The sequence below is a fragment of the Dama dama genome, chromosome X, assembly GCF_033118175.1.
Source record: "Dama dama isolate Ldn47 chromosome X, ASM3311817v1, whole genome shotgun sequence".
NCBI classification, from domain to species: Eukaryota; Metazoa; Chordata; class Mammalia; order Artiodactyla; family Cervidae; genus Dama; species Dama dama.
This window is the reverse complement of record NC_083714.1, coordinates 129,549,583-129,575,490: the sequence shown is the minus strand read 5'-3', so window position 1 is coordinate 129,575,490 and position 25,908 is coordinate 129,549,583. Positions and strand designations below refer to the sequence as shown.

At 39.9% G+C, this 25,908-nt stretch overlaps 1 protein-coding gene and 1 pseudogene across 2 annotated transcripts in view; one reads left to right on the top strand and one right to left on the bottom strand.

Annotated features, from left to right (window-relative positions):
- Positions 1 to 25,908, top strand: part of PDK3 (pyruvate dehydrogenase kinase 3) — a 79,166-nt gene that overhangs the window by 43,608 nt on the left and 9,650 nt on the right. For both annotated transcript variants that reach the window (XM_061138058.1, XM_061138057.1), the window contains exons 6-9: positions 10,427 to 10,504; positions 19,224 to 19,300; positions 20,604 to 20,705; positions 24,802 to 24,912. In XM_061138058.1, coding sequence (XP_060994041.1) covers positions 10,427 to 10,504; positions 19,224 to 19,300; positions 20,604 to 20,705; positions 24,802 to 24,912 — 368 coding nt within the window. The remainder of the gene's footprint in view (positions 1 to 10,426; positions 10,505 to 19,223; positions 19,301 to 20,603; positions 20,706 to 24,801; positions 24,913 to 25,908) is intronic.
- Positions 6,248 to 6,308, bottom strand: LOC133053304 (U6 spliceosomal RNA; annotated as a pseudogene).

Sequence of the window (25,908 nt, the reverse complement as noted above, 5' to 3'; positions counted from 1 at the left end):
AAACCCGCCTGTTAGGGTGAACACAGTTTATTCCATCCATCCTCTCATGGAATCATTCCTACTGCTTGTCTGGAACAACTGAAAGGCAAAGCTCACCCCCATGCCCCTCTGCCACCTCCCCCAATGCCCCGCTACCCCTCACACTCATGAGGGATGGGGCAAAGACTGCCCTGCTCCCACTCCCCACCACTTCTTTCAAACCGTTTTTCATTTCTTAATAACCTCTTTCCTTAAGGAAGACAACAGTGGGGGCTGGTTTCAGATTCTGAAAGTGCATGAACCTTTGAAGCAACTTCCACACCATCAGCTCTTCTGCCACCTTCATAAATCATAGATCGCACCACAGCACACTGAGGACGCTTGGCTTGGACATACTTTCTAGAACGCAGTGGTGCTTCTTCCGCTTGGTGAGGCCTGTGTTAACTAAGGGTCACTTGTCTTCAAACTGTCGGTGTAAGTTATACCACAGGCATATGTATGAACACACATAATTTATTTATACGTTATGTAAACTGAAGAAATGTGAGTACAGAAAAGAAACTGATTTCCATAAAAATCAGGTTGAATGCTTTGGAAAGGCTTGATAAAAAGAGTTTCTTGAAAATGTAATGAAATAACTGAACAAGGTAACTTGTTACCTTGACCTTGACAGGGCAGCGGTGAGTAAAAATCTGAGAAAGAATCTGCACTCAGATTGCTTGACAAGTATCTTTAGTGCACTTTAAAGAAATAGAAATTGGAATTCATAAAGAAATAAAAATTGGAATTCATAGCTGTATGCGGTATTGTTTATCTACGAAATATGACCTGGAACCCCTATTCAAAGGAGGGGCTTCGGCCTTACGTGAAAAGATTAGTAGAGGAATAAACTGTGTATTCATATGTGTATTTTAGGTTAATATTTACAGTTATAGTCATATTTTATGGTTTCCTACTATCCAACTTTTTTGTCAATCATCCAACTGCTGTTCCCAGTTTGGTCAGTTAAGAGGACTAATACCATATTGTTGAGTCACTAAGTCGTGTCTGACTCTTTGCAACCCTATGGACTGCAGCACACCAGGCTCCTCTGTCCTTTATTATCTCCTGGAGTTTGCTCAGATTCATGTCCATTAAGTTGGTGATGCTATCTAACCATAACAAGTGCTCACTGAAGAAAACTGAGGAAATGTGGGAAAAGATGGAAGAGAGTAAAAATCACCTGTCTTCATAACCCAGTGAGAGCATTGTTTTCTACATTTGAATTCATACCCACTGTACAGACTGGTATGCAGCTGTGAGTAGCGTGCATCTCTCTATGAAACCTGTAGTACATGTGTATTTCCCCGTCTCCAGTGCTAGTGCCCGCCACACACCACCTTCCTGGATGAATTCAGTATCTGAATTGCTATACTCATAACCTCTACATTCAGTTGGTTTTCCCAGCCAGGTACATATAATCCTTATTCCTCAGTGAGGCACTAGTCTTAAATCAGTTACCTTTCCTGCCATGGCAGAATTGGCTTGACAGCCTAGCAGGAAACATGAAAGTCTCTTTCCTTCTTGTGGACAAAGCACATTTTAATAGTCAGCTTTCTGTTTTGTGCCCTGTGGACCCCATTCTTAATTCTCTGAGTGTCTGGATACCCAAGCAGAAGCTCTTTCTGGTTCAAAATAAGTCTGAGAAAGAATCAACAAGGCAGAGAACACCAGCTCTCAGAAGGCCTGGAAGTTCTTCATGTCTTCTAGCAAAAAGACACTGGAGCCTCCACTGCTGGGTGCCCCGGGGCAGCCGTCAGAGTCCTCAAGGCTCCAGGCCTCTCCAGCTCTTCTTCCCAATCCGTCCGCCTCCCCAGTACTGTCAGAAGAGGAAGAGATGCATGTCAGCATCTGCAACTCTTCCCGCTGCCTTCCTTTTTTGAAGACAGTTGGTATTTTTTTCACTGGTTTTTCGCCTTCTCCTCTTTGCTTCTGAGATTTCTCAGTTAATCTTCTAACTCAGCATCTCTGTCTCTCATATTTTTTTCCTTTCCTTTTGTTTTAGGAAGCTTGATGTAGAGGGTGTAGGGGTTCTAAGTTCTAATGACAGCTCTGCTGTTGATTTTCTCAGCTGTGAAGGTCCTGCATGGTGTAAGCATAGTCAAATGTCAGCACCAAATGACCTGTGTGTGTGCACACGCACGCACGTGCACATGTACACACATGTGCCTGTACATGGGTATGCACAGGCGCATGTGTGTTTTATAGCCTTAGGAAGCCTTAAGGAACTAACAGTGATCCCATACTTAGATCTCTTGAGACAGACTCTAGGAAACTTTTATGTAGAAAGGTAGGGACAATATTTTTATTTTTGACTAGACAGTTGTATAAATGTGTTAGAGTGGGGTGCATCCTGCATCACAGTAATTGAATGTGCAGCACACTGAAGCATACCTCCTTGCTGCTTATTTAGCACATTAATATCTACCTTTACACATCTGCAAATTACAGCCTCCTGGCAGTGAATGCTGGAATTAGTGTTGTAGAGCAGTTCCCATTATCCTCTGGGAGGTGCCTTCCATTGTGACTGTTTCCCCTCCTTTCTTTGTAAGAAACTGTGAAACAAAATGGAGAATCCTACGGTAAGATCATTTTAAAGGTACAGACTGAAGTACTTGGTACAAAAGTCAGCTCTTACAGTGATGTTAGCTCACCTGTGTTGTTCCTAAATGCTATTATTGCTCAGCTTAGCCTAATAGCACACAAATGGAATCTGAAGAGCATGTCATTATTCTGGTCAGAAATAATGTCTCGTGCTCTCACTTTGGGCTCTTCAGGTGATGAGTCACTCCTGCTAAATCAGGAGACAGATGTATTTAGAGAACCTAGTATGTCCCATGGTAATCCTAGGGCAGGAAACACTTTCCAGTCAGAGCTATAGAGATTGGAATTGGGCAACAGAAAGCAGGGTTTTTTTCTATGGATCTTAGTAAGTGGGTTGGTCAAGTCACTCTCAAGACTCTTGGATTGGGAGATCAAACCAGTCAGTCCTAAAGGAGATCAGTCCTGAGTGTTCATTGGAAGGACTGATGCTGAAGCTGAAACTCCACTACTTTGGCCACCTGATGCGAAGAACTGACTCATTGGAAAAGATCCTGATGCTGGGAAAGATTGAAGGCAGGAGGAGAAGGGGATGACAGAGGATGAGATGGTTGGATGGCATCACCAACTCAATGGACTTGAGTTTGAGCAGGCTTCATGAGTTGGTGATGGACTGGGAAGCCTGGCGTGCTGCAGTCCATGGAGTCACAGAGTCAGACACAACCGAGTGACTGAACTGAACTGGTCAAGTCACAGCTGCCTGCCCCACTGTCTTGTCTGTAGATAGGCAGACCTTTTAGGGCAGCTTGTTGAGGATGAGGACAGGCACTCCAGGCCTTCTTTCTACTCATTGTAACTCTCCATGTATCCTTTTGTCTTCTGCCCTGCCTGCCTGTCTCCATCCTGAATGCGCAGAAGATGAATTTCATCGACTCAGCCCATCTCTTTGCCCAGGACGCTTACGCATCTGATCAGCCTGTGGATTGGTTGCTCTTGTGTTAGATGTTCTTTCCTCACTTCTCCAGTTGGCTGTGCTTTGGGCAATGGCAGAGATTCTGGCACTTAAAAAAAAAAAAAAACCCTGATGCTCTCCTCTCAGGATGGGTTTTCGGTAGATGACGATAGATACACCTTGTGAGAATTGACTTCAGTGTGTCTTAAAAGAAGCATACCTGTGACTTCGTAATGCTTTGTGGTCATATGAATTTACCTTGTTTGGGTAGTGCTTCTTAAGCATGAGCTTTATGATTTTTGGTATCCTTTTCATTTGTTGTTTCAGCGTTCACTCAGATTCATCCTTGTCCAGCCTCTGATATTTGTAAACAGACAATGGCACGTGTTTGGGATAGAGGCTAATATGGACAGCAGGGTTCTCTGGTGAATTTTGAATAGGAAAGTCTTCTAATGATAACATCTAATAACATAATATTACAAAAAAGATCTTCACAACCCAGCTAATCATGATGGTGTGATCACTCACACTCTCCTAGAGCCAGCCATCCTGGAAAGTGAACTCACGTGGGCCTTAGGAAGCATCACTACGAACAAAGCTAGTGGAGGTGATGGAATTCCAGTTGAGCTATTTCAAATTCTAAAAGATGATGCTGGGAAAGTGCTGCAGTCAATATGTCAGCAAATTTGGAAAACTCAGCAGTGGCCACAGGACTGGAAAAGGTCAGTTTTCATTCCAATCCCAAAGAAAGGCAATCCCAAAGAATGCTCAAACTACCACATAATTGCACTGATCTCACACGCTGGTAAAGTAATGCTCAAAATTCTTCAAGCCAGGCTTCAGCAATACATGAACCGTGAACTTCCAGATGTTCAAACTGGTTTTAGAAAAGGCAGAGGAACCAGAGATCAAATTGCCAACATCCGCTGGATCATCAAAAATGCAAGAGAGTTTCAGAAAAACATCTATTTCAGCTTTATTGACTATACCAATGCCTCTGACTGTGTGGATCACAATAAACTGGAAAGTTCTGAAGGAGATGGGCATACCAGACCACCTGACCTGCCTCTTCAGAAACCTGTATGCAGGTCAGGAAGTAACAGTTAGAACTGGACATGGATCAACAGACTGGTTCCAAATAGGAAAATGAGTACGTCAAGGCTGTATATTGTCACCCTGCTTATTTAACTTCTCTGCAGAGTACATCATGAGAAATGCTGGGCTGGATGAGCACAAGCTGGAATCAAGATTGCTGGGAGAAATATCAATAACCTCAGATATGCAGATGACACCACCCTTACGGCAGAAAGTGAAGAAGAACTAAAGAGCCTCTTGATGAAAGTGAAAGAGGAGAGTGAAAAAGTTGGCTTAAAGCTCAACATTCAGAAAACTTAAGATCATGGCATCTGGTCCCATCACTTCATGGTAAATAGATGGGGAAACAGTGGAAACAGTGTCAGACTTTATTTTTTTGGGCTCCAACATCACTGCACATGGTGATTGCAGCCATGAAATTAAAAGACACTACTCCTTGGAAGGAAAGTTATGACCAACCTAGACAGCATATTAAAAAGCAGAGACGTTACCTTGCCAACAAAGGTCCATCTCGTCAAGGCTATGGTTTTTCCACTGGTCATGTATGGATGTGAGAGTTGGACTATAAAGAAAGCTGAGCGCAGAAGAATTGATGCTTTTTGAACTGTTGTGTTGGAGAAGACTCTTGAGAGTCCCTTGGACTGCAAGGAGATCCAACCAGTCCATCCTAAAGGAGATCGGTCCTGGGTGTTCATTGGAAGGACTGATGTTGAAGCTGAAACTCCAATACTTTAGCCACCTGATGCGAAGAACTGACCCATTTGAAAAGACCCTGATGCTGGGGAAGATTGAGGGCAGGAGGACAAGGGGACGACAGAGGCTGAGATGGTTGGATGGCATCACCGACTCAATGGACATGGGTTTGGGTAGATTCCGGCAGTTGGTGATGGACAGGGAGACCTGGCGTGCTATAGTTCATGGGGTTGCAAAGAGTCGGACACGACTGAGTGACTGAACTGAGTAACACAACATCCATACACTATTAAATATTCCTGTGTGCTTTTCTTAACATCTAATGCAGGATTCCTGGCTACAGTAAATTTGTTGGGCTTGTTGCTATGTGAACCTTCCCTCTACTCTTAATGACTCAGTCTTTTTATATTTTAATCTGTGTGTTTACATTTAGGGTACTCTTCCTTGGGGAAGTAGAAATGTGCTACACCTACAATTTTGTTAGTTACTTTATCATCAATACTCTATTTGTCTTGAAAACAGGTTCTTAAAACAATGAAAATGACATGTTCAGTGGCAGTAATAATCATTTCCTAATATTTCCTTTTAAAGATTGATGGTAAAGAAAAAATTTCTTTAAAACATTGAAATTTTTTTAAATAATAAAAAGTAAAGAAGAAAAAGATTGGTGGCTCAAATATTGGGTTGGCCAAAATGTTCATTTGGGTATTATTGCAAGATGGTACGAAAAGCGCAAAAGAACTTTTTAGCCAACTCAGTATATCGCAGATAAAAGTAATTTGATAAATTATTGTATTTTAGGGTTTTGGTTTCTATTTAAGAAATATGAAAGTTTTATTAGAAAGCTTATTAGTAAAACTTGCATTTTACTTTAGATATAAAAGAAGTGAATTTTTAAGCCAGTAGTCGAAGTTTGCTTGTAATGTTGGTGATTTTTTTCTTTTTTTTTTAAATATGGAACGCTTCACGAATTTGCGTGTCATCCTTGCGCAGGGGCCATGCTAATCTGTTGGTGATTTTTAAAAGCTTTCATTTTTATGTTATTTTACCTGAACAGAGGTGTCCTATTTGAGTACGTATGTGCTGTCATACTTGCCAGCTCCCATGATCACTCATATCCTACGAGTGACAGTGACAGAATTAGCATGACCCAGCATTGACTTTCTCGGCCAGTAGTCCCCAAATCTAGCTTCTCTCTTCAGAATTACTTGCTAAATAAGTTTTTTATTTTTTTAAACCAGAGATTCCTAGGGTACACAGAGTTACTGCATCAGAATCCCCAGGGGTTCATTTTACCTGTGAACTTGCTAATGAATTCTGCACATGCAGTTTTGGGGACCCCTCTAGGGCACTAGTTCCCCATCTGACCAGAAGGAACGTCTCTCATCATTATAATTGATTGTACCTGGAGAATTTTCATATGGGCAGGGTTATTCTGTTTAACAGATGCTTGTTTTACTAGGTGTGTATTATGATGTGCCATGGGAATTTGTAAGGATGCATGCAAATACAGATTTTGCCATTATTGCCCCCAAAATACTTCTGGCTGGCAGATACATGTGAGTCTCCTTGTGTTGTCTTGGGTTTCTCAAGGATCATGATGCAATTCTTAATTAGGAAATGGCAACCCACTCCAGTATTCTTGCCTGGAGAATCCCATGGTTGGAGGAGCCTGGTAGGCTATACAGCCCACGAGGTCACAAAGAGTCAGACACGACTGAGCGACTTCACTCACTTTCACACTGTGATTTGTGGAGATGCTTGAAAAATCCTTGTTCACATGTGGTTTTAGGAATCATGGTGGGTCTTTGAGTTTCAGAAGTTGGCTGCGTCTATCTGAGCTGTACCATCTTCCACATGTTACGTTTGTGTCAAACTTTTTTTTCTTCTATTTTTTCTGATAATATATTTAATTTATTCTTTTATTTTGAATAAATCTGTTTCCACTTCATCAGTACATTCCCAAGAAGCTTTTTTTTTTTAAAAAAAATGCTGTTATAATCTCATGCTACTGGGCAAGCTAATGTCATGAGGAACTAGCACATTTTAGCGGAGTTGGACTCACTTCCTGTATTATAGTGAATGGAAGAGCAGTTCCGGTGTTACACACTTGGAGGAGTGGTTTGCTGGAGATGTACCGGCGTTGTGTGGATAGTGAAGCCCCACATTATGATTTTAGTTCTTACCGGTTTAGGTGCTGGGAGTTCTTGGTCAGCTCTGTGCTGCTGTGTCACTAGGTGGAGATGTAGCATTGTTTGGTGGTGTAGCCACAGCCCAAAGAGTATGTCTGGATTTCTTTTCTTATTTCAAAAGGACTTTAGAGAGATATGATGAGTTTTTATTATACCCTACAAAAAAAAAACTTGTGAAGTTAATTAATAGAATTCTAAATTATCATCTTCTTCATTAAGGTTTAAATCTAGTCCTACTTTAATGTCTGTTTTTACACTGATGATCTCTTTTAAAATTTCTTTCTCCTCTGGCTAATGTTTCTTTTGGCCAGCCCTCATTATTTCATCTTTTCAAAGCGATTCTGATGTCTGTTTCTGTGGTTCTTTATAGTAGTTTAATTCTAAAAGTTTAATAAAGTAAGAATTTTTACTCTAAAGTCAAATATTAGGTAAAATTGAAATTTAGTTGCAATAGGAAGTAAATGAACCAAAACTTACAGTTTGAACATACCCTAATTTTATCTTTTGTATTATTTTAGGTTGACATTGTCAATTTTTAATATACTTAATTTGTCAGGCTTATCCCCCCCGCTTCCTTCCTTCCATCTTTTCCTCTTCCTTCTTGAATCTTGCATGTAGCTCCTGTATGCACAGTACTGATGTGAAGAGTTGAAAAGAAATGTGAGCCTGTCTCCAAAGAGCTGATAGCCAGTGGAGGACGTTGCAAATGTGACCATGAAGCATTTTAAAGCAATTTAAATATCTGATCTTTAGAAATGGTAAAGATGGAACTTTAAAAAAATCTCCTTACTTTGGAAGACACTCTGACTGTTCTTCAGACATTTAAACATAAAGCTGCTAGATGATCAAGCAGTTTTTCTCTCCTAGGTATATACCCAAGGGAAATGAAAATAAATCTTCACCAAAATAACTTGCACATGAATGTTCATAGCAGTGTGAATGAACGTGTGAATGTTTACATGTAATACCCCAACAGTGGAAACAATCCAAATGTCTTGTCAATGAATAAATGAATAGACAGAATGTGATATATCTGCACAATGCAATATTAATTCAGTGATAAAAAGAAATTAACTACCAGTGCATGCTCCAACATGCGTGACTCTTGAGAACTTTATGCTAAGTGAAAGAAACCAGTCACAAAAGACCATGTATTCTATGATTTCATTTATATGAAATGTCCAGAATAGGAAAATCTGTAGAGACAAAAAGTAGATTAGATTACTGATTACCTAGGGCTGGATGGGATTGGGTTAATGACTCTTCATGGTTATGGAGTTTCCTTTGGGGGAATTCGAAGTGTAAAATTAATTGTGGTCATGGATGCACAACTTTGCAAGTAAACTGAAAATCATTGAATTGTGTGTGCACTTTCAATGGGTAACTTGTATGATAATTATATCTCAATAAACCTGTTTTTTAAAAAAAATTATCAAAAGGCTTACAGTTGATCAAGTGAAAGTCACTCAGTCATGTCCAACACTTTTTACGACCCCATGGACTATACAGTCCATGGAATTCTCTAGGCCAGAATACTGGAGTGGGTAGTCTTTCCCTTCTCCAGGGTATCTTTCCAACCCAGGAATCAAACCAAGGTCTGCATTGCAGGCGGATTCTTTACCAACTGAGCTATCAGGGAAGCCCACAATTGATCAAGCCAAGGAATATTTGTTGACTATCTAACAGTCATGGAATGAGTTCTGTGTGTTACAGAACCAGTGTAAGGCACAAACCCTGACCTCAGATTGCTTACAGCTGAAGAGAAAAGGCACACATGCAGTATAAAACAATTCACTGTAGCTTTCTAAATGTGTTCCCAGCTTCAGGTTGTAACTTCCTGATTTCTCTCTTCCATTTGCCCTTCATGGCTCTGATCTTCTAACCCTTTGTTTTGTTTTTTTTTTTTTTTTCTTTCAAAAGCAAACTGTTACTCCTCAGATTTTTATTAAATAACAGCCCCAACCTGTTACTGGGCTTCCCTGGTAGCTCAGCTGGTAAAGAATCCACTTGCAATGCGAGAGACCTAGATTCGATCCCTGGGTTGGGAAGATCCCCTGGAGGAGGGCATGACAACCCACTCCAGTGTTCTTGCCTGGAGAATCCCCATGGATTCTAGGCTGGAGGGCTATAGACCGTGGGGTCGCAAACAGCTGGACACGACTGAGTGACTAAGCACAGCACAGCCTGTTACCTTTAACTACCTAAAGGACGTTAAAAAATACTTTATTGAAGTGTGGGTGATTTAAAGGACATTTTAAAGTGAGAGTAGTATCTCCAGTAGCTTAAATTGTGTGGCGCATGGAAATCCATTCATTTAGAAAACACATATTGGTGTTTCACTTACAAAGAATTGGAAGATCTTAAGAGGATTGGCATTACTATTTTTGAATTTGCAACAAATATCTTTCTGGTACAGTTTAGTCAGGTTGCAGACTGGTCAGAAATACAGTCTTGAATTTATAGATTATCATGAGAAATGCCTTGCAGGAATATTTAAAAGTTTGTTTTGTATAGAGCTGACTTATGTTGTCATTGGGAGACCTGGGTTCGATACCTGGGTTGGGAAGATTCCCCTGGAGGAGGGCAAGGCAATCCACTCCAATATTCTTACCTGGAGAATCCCCATGGACAGAGAAGCCTGATGGACTATATTCCATAGAGTTGCACAGAGTTGGACACAGCTAAGCACAGCATAGCAGCATGTTGTCATTAATATAGCATTTTGATATTCTTGTGGTCATTAAAACTAAAAGAGAAATTTTGGTTCAGTTACTGTAATTCCTTTTCTGTAGCCAAAAAAGGCTATTTTTAAAAGGCAGTAATTGATTAATTCTAAATGTGTCAGATTACACATTGTCCTTGTTTATTAAGTCTATCTGTCTGAATCCATGGTATTAGTGCATCAGCTAGACTTTTTTTTTTTCTCTCTTTGCAGATGCGTATGAAACTGCCAAGATGCTTTGTGAACAGTATTATCTGGTAGCTCCAGAGCTGGAAGTTGAAGAATTCAATGGTGAAAGAAAAATAATTTTAACCTTAAATACAAATGAGCTGACTAAAACACTGACTCTACCTGAGCTATATTTCACTGAGATCCTCAAATTGTGTTGCTTTTTCATCTTTTAAGTGTTCTTAAAACCCTTTCTGTGTCTTTGGTCAATGAGATTTTATACAGTAATCTATGAGAACCCCCAAGTTTTGGAACAGAAGTAATCAAGGTAGAAGATGCACAAAGATATAAACACACAGTTCTCAAAATAACAGATGCCAACAGTCATTAAACATATGGGAAGGTGTTTAATAATCAAAAAAGTACAAAGGAAAACAGAGAGAAATGATATTTTTGTCAGTGATTAAAACATTTTAATGCTTTGAGTTGATGCCCAGAAAATTACCTTTCCCCAACACTTAAATATTTCTGGTGTAAGTTTAAGTTGGTATAGCCTTTCTTTAACAAAAGGCTAACAGTGTTCTATCTCTTCGCCTAGTACATTAAATTAATAATGGTTATATTCTTTGGTCCAGTAAATAAACTTCAGAAAATTTATTATAAGAACATAGAGATTGCACAGATCTGTGTATAAGAATGCTGATCTCAGTGGGTTTTTTAAAAAATAATTTTATTTATTTATTTATGGTTGCACTGGGTCTTCTTTGCTGCCCAGGTTTCTCTAGTTGTGGTGAGTGGAGACTAGTCTCTAGTTGTGATGTGTGGACTTCTCACTGCAGTGGCTTCTCTTGCGGAGCACAGGCTCCAGGGCACGGGGGTTTGGTAGTTGCAGCTCTCAGACTCTAGAGGGCAGGCTCAAAAGTTGTGGTGCATGGGCTTAGTTGCTCTGGGGCATGTCGGAGCTTCCTGCACCATGGATCAAACCCATGTCTCCTTCACTGACAGGTGGATTCTTTACCACTGAGCCACCAGGGAAACCCCACAGTGATTTTCTTATAGAGAAAAATTAGAAAACAACCCAAGTTTTCCACAGTTGCTGCTGCTGCTGCTAAGTCGCTTCTGTCGTGTCTGACTCTGTGCGACCCCATAGATGGCAGCCCACCAGGCTCCCCTGTCCCTGGGATTCTCCAGGCAAGAACACTGGAGTGGGTTGTTACTTCCTTCTCCAATGCATGAAAGTGAAAAGTGAAAGTGAAGTCGCTCAGTTGTGTCCGACTCTTAGCGACCCCATGGACTGCAGCCTACCAGGCTCCTCCGTCCATGGGATTTTCCAGGCAAGAGTATTGGAGTGGTTTCCACAGTAAAGGTTATTAAATTAATTCTGGTATACTCATAAGATAGAATACTATGCAGCCATTCAGAAGAATGCTTTATAGAATATTTAATGTTTAAGAAAAGTTGTAAACATAGGCTATAAAAGTTTGCTATTGTGCAGGTTCATTGGATAATATATCAAAGGATTTATACCACCATAATACAAAGAGCAGCTCCCTGGATGGTGGCATTTTAGCTAGTTTTTATATTAGTTGTATGAAACTATATTTACATGTTAATTTTTTATTTATAAGTTGTGAAAGAGACATGCTTATCATAAAAATACAAACGTAAATGTAGAATAAGAAGTAAAAGTCCCAACTACTCTGTCTCCAATACAGTTTTGTTTTTTACATAAATGAGTCTAAAACCATACATGTTCTTTAACTTACGTATTTCACTTCACCTTAAAGATCTTGGCATGTATTTCTGTCTTTTAGAGATTGTCCATGGTATAAGTGTTAGTCAAGTAAGTGTTAGTTGTCCAGTCGTGCCCGACTCTTTGCGACCCCATGGACTGCAGCCCACCAGGCTCTTCTGTCCTTGAGATTTTCCGGGCAAGGATACTGGAGTGGGTTAATTTATGTAATCATTTTTCTGTTGGATGGGCATCTAGGATTTCTAATTTTCCCATGCTCCATATGATGGGGCATGAAGGGGTGTGTGTGTGTGTGTGGGTGTGTATTTGGAGGGTGGGAAAACATATGAATGTATGGAAGTGTTTCTGTGGGTTACATTCTTAGAAGCAGAGAGACTGAGTCTTAGGGTATGGGTTCTTAGGCTCTGCATTAAAGATAAACCAAAAATACTCCCTCTCAAAAATATTCCAAAAATCAATTTCTCTTATAATGAGTTCAAAATGTGAAGACTTCAGGCTGCCATGACAGGACCCCTGCCCCAGTATTCTACTGGGAGATAGAGAATCAAAGCTGCTTGCAAAGTCTGTTGGGTTCTCTGAAAAGAGTTGTGCCCCTATTTTACTGAAATATACCTCTAGGACCAAGTAGATTTTGCTTGAATATTTCTGAGAAGCAACTTTATTTCTCCCTACTGGCTAGGTGGAACCTGACCTCACCGTCCAGATTTCTATTCGTCAGACGTGGAACTTGCACTCACCGGTAGTAATTAATTGCTCGTTGGCATGAGTGCCAGCCTCACTCGCTTGGTCTTGCTGATGCCTGGTGCCAACCAGGTCAGCGCATTCCTTCTCTGTCTCTCTGGGCAGTCCACCCCACCAAAAGAGAAGCTTTCCAAGCATTTTTGGCACCATCTTATGCGTGATTTTTGAAGCCCCTTCTGCCATCACTAAGAGAAATGAATGCTGGTGGTTACAGGTAGCCTGTAGTTGCCTGTGGCTTTGGGTGGTGCAGTTAGGATTTCTACCTGTTATTTCTTGAGTGCCAAAACCCTTCACAAGTGCAGTTCAGGACTGCATTGGCGCTCTCACAAGCTTCATCATAGAGACAGCAGGTCAGAGGTCGGTCATGAATACCTTAAGCAGACCCTGGGGCTTTGTAGCAGACTCTTTCCCAGCTAGGAATCAGATCCAGAGTTTGTGGATTCATTTTCAGAGCCCGTGTGAACTAGCATAGCACCTTCTTCAGGACGCTCCCATTTCCCAACCCTGCTGGGTCCACCGGGTCCCTTGAACAATTGTCAGTGATGGCACTCACTGCCCCTCTGCTCTGCACTTCAGAGGAGTAAGGCTGCCATTAACCCTCAAAGAACAATTTGTTGCTACCTGAGAATGTTAAGTTCTGTTAGTTTGACCCCTCATCTCATTTTCTGACTATTTGATTTTTTTCCTTGCCCATTGCAGCCCCCTGAGAAAGGAGTAAATAGGCTTATGCAGAACATAGTGTGTGAACACCATCAGTATTTACAGTCATCACTAGCGTTTTATATATGGGGGGACTAGCTGTGGTAATCTTCCTTTTTTTTTTCCTTTTAGTAACACATTTCAAGAAACATGAAAAATAACAGACTTTTACTTACCTTACATCAGGTTTCAAATATTACTGGTTAGTTACCCACAGCAACCCATGTGGTTGCTCCAAAGACAGGTGGCTATCCCACTGTGCTTTTTCTCGTTTCCATGTTCTCATTCTCTTTTGGCAACTGCCAAAACATGAAGTAAGTAAACCTTTTTACTTCGCTTTTTTGCGTTCATATGGTAAAGCAGCATGGCTGAGAGGAAAGACATGAAGTTTGTAGCCAGCCTGGGGGGTGGTAATCTGTATCCTGACACTTAGGAGACAAGTCACTTCACCTCTGACACTCAGCTGTGAGCTCTCCTTGTGAGGTGATGGAAGGATAAATTTTCTAAGTCCTCAAATAGAGCATAAGTATGTGCTAGAAATGTCATAAAGGCTGGCTACTGGAAGTCAAGGTTGATTGGGAAAGATAAGACTTCTGGTTACCCCACTGGCATTTTTTTCACCTTTTCTAGGTTAGTCTCTCTTGTCAAGAGGTTGATTCATAGCTTTAGGTTTTGTTGGAAAAGTAAAAATTTCCATTCATGCTATGTGTATTTTGTTATAAGAGGGTTCATAGAAAAAGTATGCATCTATCCTGGGATCTTTGACCTATGTCTAGTTTCCTCATATTGGATACTTATGTGGATATTTTTAGTTAGGTGCTTCTACACAAGAATTGAAAAAGCCCTTACTGTAGCTGTGTTGACACTGTTGAAGTTAATTTTTTAGTAATGGTAATAACCAACATTTATTTATTGATGGCTTACTGTGTGGCAGGCTCTGGGTAAACTAGTTTATCACTGTCATTTCATTTAATCCTTACATTAACCCAATGAGATATGAGAAATAATTTTATTTATTTTCTTTAAAACTTTTAAATTTTATGTTGGCATATAGCTGATTAGCAATGTTATGATAGTTTTAGGTGAACAGCAAAGGGAGTCAGCCATACATATACATGTATCTGTTCTCTCCCAAATTCCCCTCTCATCCAGGCTGCCACATAATGTTGAGCAAAGTTCCCTGTGCTAAGAGTAAGTCCTTGTTGGTTATCCATTTTAAGTATAGCTGTGTGTACCTGTGCATCCCTCACTATCCATTCCCCCAACCCTCCATCCTTGTATTGTGCCCATTATAGAAATGGAATGCTGGAGGCCCAAATGCATTGAATTCATATTAATATATACCCCTTCCTTGGTGTCTGCAGAGGATTGGTTCTAGGACCTCTCCCCAACTGCCTGTGAATTCCAAAATCTATGGATGCTCAAGTCTTTTCTATGAATTGGCATAGTACAGTCAGCCCTCTATATCCAATTCTTCTGCATCCATGGGTTCAACCAATCACAGATCAAGTTTCTCTTAAATGATTTTTTTTTTCTGCTTAGTCTTTTTTTTTCATTCTTATAGGAGAACTATCTGAAAATTAAATTCTTTATATCCAACATAGAGTTCTGTTGGCATTTATTAAATGTCTTTTCAACTAATGATGTTTGGATCAATGACTATACAAATAGAGACTTCATTATTTCTTGAGTCTCGAGCGTGAAAAATCTGGGCCACTTTTTTCATTGATTTTTAGAAATGCTCCCTTAGATGAAAATTCACATTCCATTGATGGCTTATTTTATAAAGCCCACAAACATCTATTAAGGGTCCACTCTGTCAAGCCCCTGGCTAGGCCCAGGATTAGGGAAGAGCTATGGACCAAAAGACTTGACATGGTTTAAAAAAGAAGGAAAGATATCTAAACTATGATGTTCTTGAAGAAAAGTACAAGTACTTGAGCAAGCCCTCAGATGACTCCTACAGAATGCTGGTTGAAAAAAAGCTATCGAAAGTATTTTAATTTCCCTGAGATTTGGAGTGAAGAGGTTGACCTCAGAAGACTGTTTATATAACTAATCATGCCTTCTGGTACAAGAGGGACCAAGCATTCAGCGTGTTCCTGGGGCTTCATTAAAAAGACCACAGGGAATACAAACAGCAACAGCCGAGAACCCAGGGGGACTCATCAGTCGGTCCTTGATCCTGCCTCCAGCCGAAGGGTAACCAGGTAGAAGCACACTGGCTGATTGACAGGACAGAGCAGAGGAAGCCGCAGAGGAGGAGGCTGCGGCAGAAATGGCACCGGATGGTCCTGGAGGGGTGCTGGGGGCAGAGCTGGGAGGGGCCAGGGACTGGATTGGGGCATCAGAAGATGGGATGAATGGAGATCCGGTCTAAGGTGGGGTAAGGATGGGTGCTAGGAGCAGCTTGACTCTGGCTCTGCTCTCCTGCTGACAGCCACTAGCATTTTCCCTGGGGCAAACAATGAAAATAGTTTCTTCCAGAACAACCTGGGAAAAACTAGGGCTGTTCGTGTAACTTTTCCCAAAGTAAGCCCTCTCCATTCAAACATTTGGGGGAACCTCCAGTCAGAGGCTGGCTGGGTGTCTGCTCATCCTAAAGCCAGTGGAAAAGTCTTGACCAGGCACTCAGAGCTTCAAGTCAGCCTTCCCACTTAGTGGCGAGCTGCCAGGGGAAGTCAACACCAACTCCCTCAAATGAATAACCCAGTTCCTCATTCTTCAACAAGAATATTACAACCAAGGTATATCAGACTTTGGGCAAAATACCAGCAGCATGAATGAAAACCTGACTTGGCATTGAACTTCTCAGCTGCATTGTCCTGATCAGAAGACCCCCCTGCCTTTCTAAATGCCAAAAGGAAATGATTTCAAACCCGAATGGTGTACCTAGTTAAACCTCCGATCAAGTGAATCAGAGGTATAAAGATGGAGAAATGTGTCTCCCATGAATAGCTTTCTGAGGTAGGTTATGTGACTTACCAAATGGTGTGTATAATGTAGATATAAGAAATAGCAGACAACATTCTAGAACTTCAGTCAAAAACAGTTGAAGTGATGGCTGTGCAGCATGTTTGGAAAGCAGTCTGTTACATCTCTTGTCCAGTTACCCAAGAGGAGGAGGAGTTAGAAACTCTAGGAAATACATCAAGCTGTATCAGAAATACACGGTCCAAACATTTGGCAACCTAAAAAGGTATCATGATTTTGAGCAGTTGGAAGTGGATAAAGTGAATCCATTTCATCTTAAGCCTGAGAACATTCTCCTTCCATTGATGCATGACTCATGACACATTGGACTTATAGGGAAGGAGCCGTCATTCTGGTACATTCCTGTGGCCACGCTGAAGTGAGCAATATTTATCTGGTTATGTTACCAACATATATACTTTTTACAGGAAACCCACTTTATTTTTTTTTAATTTTTATTGAAACAGTTGCTGTTGTGTGAGTTTCAGCTGATTCTGTTATATATGTGTGTATATTCTTTTTCAGATTATTTTCCATTATAGCTTATAAAATATTGAGTCATACCATACTCTACTCTACAGCACATGTACCTTTCTGTGCTGTAGAGTAGTTACTTGTTGATTATCTGTTTTATATATAGTAGTGTGTATATGTTAATCCCAAACTCCTAATCTATCCCTCCTTACCCACTTTCCCCTTTGGTAACCATAAGTTTGCTTTTTTATTTTCCATATTGCATATATCATAAGTTTATTTTCTATGTCTGTGAGTCTCTTTCTGTTTTATAAGTAAGTTCATTGATATCATTTTTTAGAGTCCACAAATCAGTGATATCATATGATATTTGTCTTGCTCTGACTTCACTTAGTATGAAAATCTCTAGTTGCATCCATGTTGTGGCAAATGGCATTGTTGCATCCTTTTTTCTGGCTGAATAGCATTCCATTGGATGTATGTACTATATCGTCATTATCTGTTCATGGACATTTAGGTTTCCATTTCTTGGCTACTGTAAATAGTGCTGCTGTGAGCATAGGGGTTCTTGCATCTTTTCTAATTACAGCTTTTTAAAAAGAGCCTGTAGACAAAGTACCTAAGAGTTCATTAGGTTTACAGAATAGAATGGAAAAAACATGAACCGAAAGACTGAAGTATATGTAGTATTGAAGCTGCTTCTGTGTGCAGACTGATGGGAAAAGGGTGCAGCAACTTTTACTTTTCTTCTTTTAAAAATTTAAAAAATCATTAGTATAGTAGTCCTACCTTTTCCACAGGGGATACATTCCAAGACCCTCAGTGGATGCCTGAAGCCACAGATGGTACCAAACCCTGTTTATATACTTTGTTTTTTTCTATACATCCACACCTATAATAAAATTTTAACTTAAAATTAGGCACAGAAAGAGATTAACAACAATAACTGATAATAAAAGTTATAACAATATGCTACAATATAAGTTATGTGAATGTGGTCTGTCTTTCTCAAAATGTAGAAATGTACAGAGTACATTTAACTAAGTATGTACCATACTCTACAGCCATGTGATACTTTTGCAATTTGAGGTGTGACAGCAAAACTATTATAACAGATTTCTTTTTCCCCTCTCCTTATTAAGTAGAGAACTTTCACCTTTTCACATAAAGGAAGCACTTCTCAACTTTTCTCGTCACGAGGGTTCAGTTGAGTAATGTATCTGCAAGCTCTTTGTAAACTGCTCAGACGCAAACAAATGCTCACTCTCCTTTATATTACTGTTAATTACTTGCTTTAGTAGAGGAAGTAGTTAAGTTGAAATCATAACATTTCTACTTGAGAAAGTTTATGCAGTGTGGATCTCTTAATGATTCCGGGTCACGAGGAAGAGGAAAGCTTAAATCGTCCAGTATCTCCTCTCGAGCCTATGCTGGGATTCGGGGTTTCACAGATTTTCCTCAGAACGTCTCTGACACAAGGAGAAAGGACTGTAGGTCTCTGGTGGTTGGTCTGCTAGCTGCTGGTAGCATGCCCTGTTTGTCATAGTTTAACAGAACTTAATGTTCCTATTTCATCCGTTTCTCCAAGAGGATGTGCCCCCTTTGCTCTGTGGTTTCACATCCCCCTGGCTGACCACTGGGGTCACTGGTGGTGGTGGAGGGTAGCCCCCATTTTGAGAAATACCAAGAGATACTTGAGGGCTTCTATGGCGACTCAGTGATAAAGAGTCTCCCTGCCAATGCAGGAGACACAAGAACCACAGGTTCAATCCTTGGGTTGGGAAGATCCCCTGGAGGAGGGCATGGCAACCTACTCCAGTATTCTTGCTTGGGAAATCCCATGGACAGAGGAACCTGGCCGGCTACACCCCATGGGGTTGGCAAGAGTCGAACATGACTGAGTGACTAAGCATGCACCATGCAGGGGATGTTTGGGTGCCCTTATGTAATGCTCAGAGCATTAGGACATAAGTAATGATATTCCAGTTTTGCTCAACTTAAGTTCCAAAGAGAAAAATTTGCCTGAGGTCATATAGCTGGTAAGTGAAGGAGCGGAATTTCATCCCACCTTTCGAGTTGGAAGCCTCCATTAACTTTTTGTAGCGTTCTTTTTTATGTACTTAGAAGTAAGAATGCAACAACATTCTTGACTTTCTTCTAGTCTTGGTCCTTACTCATTGATGGTTTTGTCTCTATTTTCAGCCAAAGCTCCAAACAAACCTATTCAGGTAGTTTATGTGCCCTCACACCTCTTTCACATGCTCTTTGAGTTGTTCAAGGTAAGTGGAATTTGAAAATATGGAAAGAAGTCTTCATTTTAAATTACTTTGATTCAGGACATATTGGATTCATTAGATTAGCATAAGAAAAAGGTTTTGCATAACCATTTAAAAAATTCTATTTCTGATATCCTGTGGGTTTTATAATTTGTACACTGAGATGAAAAATTTCTGTGTACACTATAGTTTCCGTGAATATTGGTACATATTGATTTTGAAGCTTAATTGTACCATTGTGACTTTATGTAAAATCCATACTGTTTTTTCTTTAGATATGAGCTTAGAGATGCTTTTTAGTTTCCAACCTGGCAAAAGCTTGATGAGTGATAGCCAGATCAAAATAAAAACATGTTTACACCTCTTTTATGTTTCTGAGTGTTAACCATGTTGATGCATTAGCAATTGTTCCAGTCCTGAAAGATATGTTAACACCCTTATGCAATTGAGTCATTTTAGAAAATTCGGAAGCTCTGGTAGAGGCAGAGGGGAAAGATGTGGAAGGGCTGGACCAAAAAGGACCCCCCCACACACGTTAAAAAAATAGAAAAAAAAGAGACTCTCTACAACTTAAACTGTTGCTTTTATTAATCTGTAGCTAATGGCATGTAAGTAGCAGTATTATAATACAAGCACAAGGCATTTGAGTAAAATTCCATTTCTTCCAATGTGTGAAACCCTAAACTGAACACCAGAAAAATCAGTTATGCTGATTTGCTTCCCCAAATTATAATGTAACTAATGTGACACTTAAAGGTTGAGATGGGCATTCAATTGTGAACTTGTTCTTCAAAAGCTGTGGCTTTTTCAGAATTTCTTTTCACTTGACATTTCTTTGACTTTTTTCCCCCAGCCAAATGATTTATTTTTGTGGGAAGCCAAATCCTCTCAGGTTTTCCACCTTCTTTAGAGGAAGAGTGCTCTGTAAATGCAGACTGATAATCGAATTTAAAGTGTGTCAGTGAGCCTTTACAGCCTCATTACACGTAATAAAAACATCTCTCTTGGTTAAAAGTTGAATAATTTAAATAGTCTAAAGCAAAAACAAAAAGAAAAGAAGGAAAGAAAAATAAGCATTTAGTAAGGTAGATGAGACTGAAATGAGATGAAACAACAAAGCATCAGAAAATTTTTCCTTGATCTGAACACATGTTTAGTTCTTTAGAGGGAGAAAAAAGTGCCATAGAAATCCAACTAATATTTGCCCCACAAAAGAATTGTTGTGTATTGGTAAATTTTTGCTAATTTCTTTAAAGTAGTAGTTTGTGAATTGGTGTCGCACTAAAAAAAGGCTCTGTGATTTCAGAACTCAATGAGAGCAACAGTTGAACTATATGAAGATAGAAAAGAGGGCTACCCAGCTGTTAAAACCCTGGTTACTCTGGGTAAAGAAGACTTATCCATTAAGGTAACTGCTTTATTTGTACATACATGTGAATATCAGTTAGTTTCATGGTGTGTAGACATTGAAGAATCAAAGGGAAGAAAAGAGAACTGACACTGAGTGTCTTTTTTATGACTGAGTAATATTCTGTTGTATATATGTACCACATCTTTTTTATCCATTCATCTGTCAATGGACATCTAGGTTGCTTCCATGTCCTGGCTATTGCAAATAGTGCCGCCATGAACATTAGAGTACATGTGTCATTTTCTCTTACGGTTTTCTCAGGGTATATGCCCAGCAGTGGGATTTCTGGTTCATATGGTAGTTTTATTTCCTAGTTTTTTAAGGAGTCTTCATACTGTTCTCCATACTGGCTGTATCAATTTACATTCTCACCATCAGTGCAATAGGGCTTTTCTCCACATCTCCAACATTCATTGTTTGATGATGGCCATTCTGACTGGTGTGAGATGGTAATCTCATTGTAGTTTTGATTTGCATTTCTCTAATAATTAGTGATATTGAGCATCTTTTCATGTGTCTATTGGCCTCTTTGGAGTTACGTCCTCTTTGGAGTTATCTGTTTAGGTCTTCTGCCCATTTTTTTTTAATTGAGGGATAAATGCTTTACAGAATTTTGTGGTTTTCTGTCATACATCAACAAGAATCAGCCGTAGGTACACCAATGTCCCCTTCCTCCTGAAGTTCCCTCCCATCTGCCTTCACATCCCACCCTTCTAGATTGTCACAGAGCCCCTGTTTGAGTTCCCTGAGTCACACAGCAAATTGCCATTGGCTATCTATTTTACACATGGTATTGTAAGTTTTCATGTTCCTCTGTCCGTACATCTCATCCTCTCCCTCCTTCCCTTCCCCGTGTCCATAGGTCTGTTCTCTATGTCCGTTTCTTCATTGCTGCCCTGAAAATAAATTCATCAGTACCATTTTTTTAGATTCCATATATATGTGTCAGTATGCGATATTTATATTTCTTTTCTGACTTACTTCACTCTGTATAATAGGCTCTAGGTTTTCACATCAGGTGGCCAAAGTATTGGGGTTTCAGCTTCAGCATCAGTCCTTCCAATGAATATTCAGGACTGATTTCTTTTAGAATGGACTGGTTGGATCTCCTTGCAGTCCAAGGGACTCTCAAGAGTCTTCTCCAGCACCACAGTTCAAAAGCATCAATTCTTTGGTGCTCAGCTTTCTTTATAGTCCAACTCTCACGTCCATACGTGACTACTGGAAAAACCATAGCTTTGACTAGATGGACCTTTGTCGGCAAAGTAATGTTTCTCCTTTTTAATACGCCGTCTAGGTTGGTCATAGCTTTTCTTCTGAGGAGCAAGTGTCTTGATTTCATGGCTACAGTCACCATCTGCAGTGATTTTGGTGCCCCCAAAATTAAAGTCTGTCACTGTTTCCATTGTTTCCCCATCTATTTGCCACCATGATCTTGGTTTTCTGAATGTTGAGTTTTAAGCCAACTTTTTTCACTCTCCTCTTTCACTTTATTCCTAGCTTTTTAAGGAACCTCCATACTGTCTTCCATAGTGACTGTATCAGTTTATATTCCCACCAGCAATGCAAGAGGGTTCCCTTTTCTCCACACCCTCTCTAGCATTTATTGTTTGTAGACTTTTTGATGATGGCTATTCTGACTGGTGTGAGGTGGTATCTCATTGTAGTTTTGATTTGCATTTCTCTAATAATAAGTGGTGTTGAGCATCTTTTCATGTGTTTGCTAGCCATCTGTATGTCTTCTTTGGAGAAATGTCTTTTTAGGTCTTTTCCCCACTTTTTGATTGGGCTGTTTTTCTGGTATTGAGTTGTATGAGCTGCTTGTATGTTTTGGAAATTAATTTTGTCAGTTGTTTCATTTGCTGCTATTTTCTCCCATTCTGTGGGTTGTCCTTTCACCTTGTTTGTAGTTTTCCTTTGCTGTTTCTGCCAGTTTTTTGATTAAGCTCTTTGTTTTTCAGATATTGAGCTATATGAGCTGCTTATATATTTTGGAGATTAATCCTTTGTCAGTTGTTTTGTTTGAAATTATTTTCTCCCACTCTGATGGTTGTCTTTTAATCTTGTTTATTGTTTTCTTTGCTGGGCAAAAGGTTCTAAGTTTCATGAGGTCCCATTTGGTTATTTTTATTCTCGGAGCTGGGTCAAAGAGGATCTTGCTGTGATTTATGTCAAATCTTGCTGTGTTTTCCTCTAAGAGCTTTACAGTTTCTGGCCATATATTTAAGTCTTGAATCCATTTCGAGTGTATTTTTTGTATGGTGTTAGGAAGTGTTCTAGTTTCATTCTTTTCCCTGTAGGGGTCCAGTTTTCCCAGTGGCAGTTACTGAAGAGACTTGTCTTTTCTCCATCGTGTATTCTTGTCTCCTTTGTCAAAGATAAGGTGCCCATAGGCATTCAGGTTTATCTCTAGACTTTGTGTCTTGTTCCATTGGTTTGTATTTCTGTTTCTGTGCCAGTACTGTACTGTTTTGATGACTAGCTTTGTGGTATAGTCTGGAAAGTTGATTCCTCCAGCGCCATTTTTCTTTCTTCAAGATTGCTTTGGCTATTCAGGGTCTTTTGTGTTTCCATATGAATTGTGAAATATTTTTGTTCTAGTTCTTTGAAAAATACCATTGGAGTTTCATAGGAATTGCATTGAATCTGTAGATTGCTTTGGGTAATATAGTCATTTTCACAGTATTGTTTCTTCCAATCCAAGAACATGGTATATCTCTCCGTCTGTTTGTGTCGTCTTTGATATCTTTCATCTGCGTCTTACGGTTTTCTGCATACAGGTCTTTTTTCTCTTTAGGTTTACTCCTAAGTATTTTATTCTTTTTGCTGCAGTGGTGAATGGAATTGTTTCCTTAATTTCTCTTTCCAATTTTTCATTGTTAGCTGATAGGAATAGAAATGATCTCTGTGTATTAATTTTATATCCTGTGAGTTTACTATATTAATTGATTAACTCTGGTAATTTTCTGGTGGCATCTTTAGGGTTTTCTATGTATGGTATCATGTCATCTGCAAACAGAGTTTTACTTCTCCTTTTTCGATCTGGATTCCTTTTCTTTTTCTTCTCTGCTTGCCATGGTTAGGACTTCCAAAACTATGTTGAATAATAGTGGCAAGAGTGGGCACCCTTGTCTTGTTCCTGATCTTAAAGGAGACGCTCTCAGTTTTTTTATCATTGAGAGAAATGTTTGCTATGGGTTTGTCATATATGGCCTTTATTGTGTTGGGATGTACTGTGCTATGCTTAGTTGTTCAGTCGTGTCCAACTCTTTCTGACCCCATGGACTGTAGCCCACCAGGCTCCTCTGTCCATGGGGATTCTCCAGGCAAGAACACTGGAGTGGGTTGCCATGGCCTCCTCCAGGGGATTTTCTCAACCCAGGGATCGAACCCAGGTCTCCTGCGTTACAGGCAGATTCTTTACCATCTGAGCTACCATGGAAGCCCATTATGTTGAGATAGATTCCTTCTATGCCTTCTTTCTGGAGAGTTTTTATCATAAATGAGTATTGAATTTTATCAAAGAGTTTCTCTGCATTTACTGAGATGATCATATGGTTTTCATATTTCAGTTTATTAATATTGTATATCACATTGATTGATTCACAAACGTTGAAGAATCCTTGCATCCCTGGGATAAAGCCCATGTGATCATGATATATGATCCTTTTAATGTGTTATTGGATTCTGTTTGTTAGAATTTTGTTGAGAATTTTTGCATCTATGTTCATCATTGATATTGGCCTGTGGTTTTGGTATCAGGATGATGGTGGCCTCGTAGAATGAGTTTGGGAGTTTTTATTTGTAAGTACTACATTAGATCCTTGGCTTATATTATCTTGTTTAAACTTCATTAGAACCCCATTTTTAGGGAGCTGATCAAGATCTCAAACCCAAGTCTATTGGATGCTGACCCCAGTTGCCCACCTCCTTTGTTTTATACTATTCACAAAGGGACCATATTTCTTTGGGGGTTGAAGCCATTGCACACTTTAGAGTAATCTGGCATGTACTTTATGTAATGAACTCCTTGCCACCTGCTAAGTATATTGATGATGACTTTTTCTTGTTTTAATGTTTTTGTACATTACAGATAAGTGACCTAGGTGGTGGGGTTCCACTCCGAAAAATAGATCGCCTTTTTAACTACATGTATTCAACTGCTCCGAGACCTAGCCTGGAGCCTACCCGAGCCGCCCCGTTGGTAAGCCTCTCAAGCTGTTGCTGGAGGAAGGACCATTAACCCGAGAAGGGACAGGGCGGGCTGTTTCCCCAGGGTGTTGCATTAGCCTTGTTGAATTTGAATGTTTTCCACCTGGTTTGAAGGAGGGGGAGTTTTATGCTACTGCTACTTTCTTTATGACTCTTTTGGCCTCAGATTTCTTCTCTAATTTGTGTGTAAAAAACACTCAGAGCTGAGTGCCTACCTTCCTAATGGAGAGAAAAGCATCATGGTTAAGACTGCTGCCAGAGCACCATTTACCACCTGGCGCTCCCCTTGGCGGGGGTGGAAGTTTAATAGCAGGTGAACGGGGAACAGCACCGGATGTCTGGCTGCAGCAGGCCCTGGGCGCTGCATACCTCTGAGGCTTGGATCAGCCAGGGCCTTTGAACTTCCCCCGCCAAATTTGTTTATATAATTAAATGTTAAATTATGAACACATTACATTTTTTACATGAAATAACATAAGCAGGAAACATATAGGTTGTGTATGCATTTTCAGAGCCTTTTCTGTCTCACTGTGGAAATAATCTTCAGCTCTATTAAGGCAGTGAGGAAAGCCTCTGGTTACCATGGCAGCATTTAGATCCTGGTAGGGCCACACTTTCTTCCCCCGCTGAGTGTTTCTAATTGACAAACAACAATTGAACCCTTTGTCATTAAACACAGCAACATGGCTATCATTCTGCGAAATAGTTCAGGGTGTACATTTTCATTTTCAAGACTTACCTGCCTGATAAGCACATAAGATGATGTTTTATTTGTATGAATAAAATCCAACACTCAGCATCATTTATTCAAGACAGAGTTTGTTAACACAGCATATTGAAAACAGAGAGGAAGTCGTTTATATAGGATTCAAGAAAATATTTGAGAGATCAGTTTCGAAACCCATCACCTTGACTAGTTTCTGGTACCTACTTAAACAAATGTCAAAAGGAAAACAAAATGCCACAAGCAAATCTAGAGCCTTCCCCA